At 35.4% G+C, this 458-nt stretch overlaps 1 protein-coding gene across 1 annotated transcript; it reads right to left on the bottom strand.

Moving 5' to 3' along the window:
- Nucleotides 1-35: 35 nt before the first annotated feature.
- On the bottom strand, nucleotides 36-458 carry LOC116105675. Its single transcript, XM_031392090.1, has one exon. The coding sequence runs from the start codon at nucleotides 456-458 to the stop codon at nucleotides 36-38; it is 423 nt and encodes a 140-aa protein (XP_031247950.1).

The raw sequence follows: 458 nt of genomic DNA, 5'->3' as shown, positions 1-458 counted from the left end.
GTTTTAAGCTATAGTCTTTAGCTAGACTCTTCAGATTATGGATCTCGTAATTTGATGGTGGTAGTATGTCTATCAATACCACTCTCTAAATATGTCTTCAACTTCTGCCCATTCACTTTAAATGTCTCCTGAGAATTTTGTTTGCAAATTTCCATAGCATCAAATAAAGACACACTCATAACCCCGAAGGGTCCTGTCCAACGAGATTTCAGTTTTCCCAGGAATAAGCAAACTTGACTATTATAGAGCATAACTTGTTGACCAAGAACAAACTTGAACCTTAGAATGTGCTTATCATGCCATTTCTCTATTTTCTCCTTATAGATTTTTGCATTCTCATATGTTGCATGACAAAATTCTTCTAACTCATTCACCTGCAATAATCTTTTCTCACCTGTAACTTGCATATCGAAATTCAAGAATTTAGTAACCCAATATGCTTCATGCTCCAGTTCCAT

Source organism: Pistacia vera, unplaced genomic scaffold (assembly GCF_008641045.1).
Source record: "Pistacia vera cultivar Batoury unplaced genomic scaffold, PisVer_v2 Contig503, whole genome shotgun sequence".
Taxonomy (NCBI): Eukaryota; Viridiplantae; Streptophyta; class Magnoliopsida; order Sapindales; family Anacardiaceae; genus Pistacia; species Pistacia vera.
This window is presented reverse-complemented; position numbering and strand designations above follow the sequence as displayed.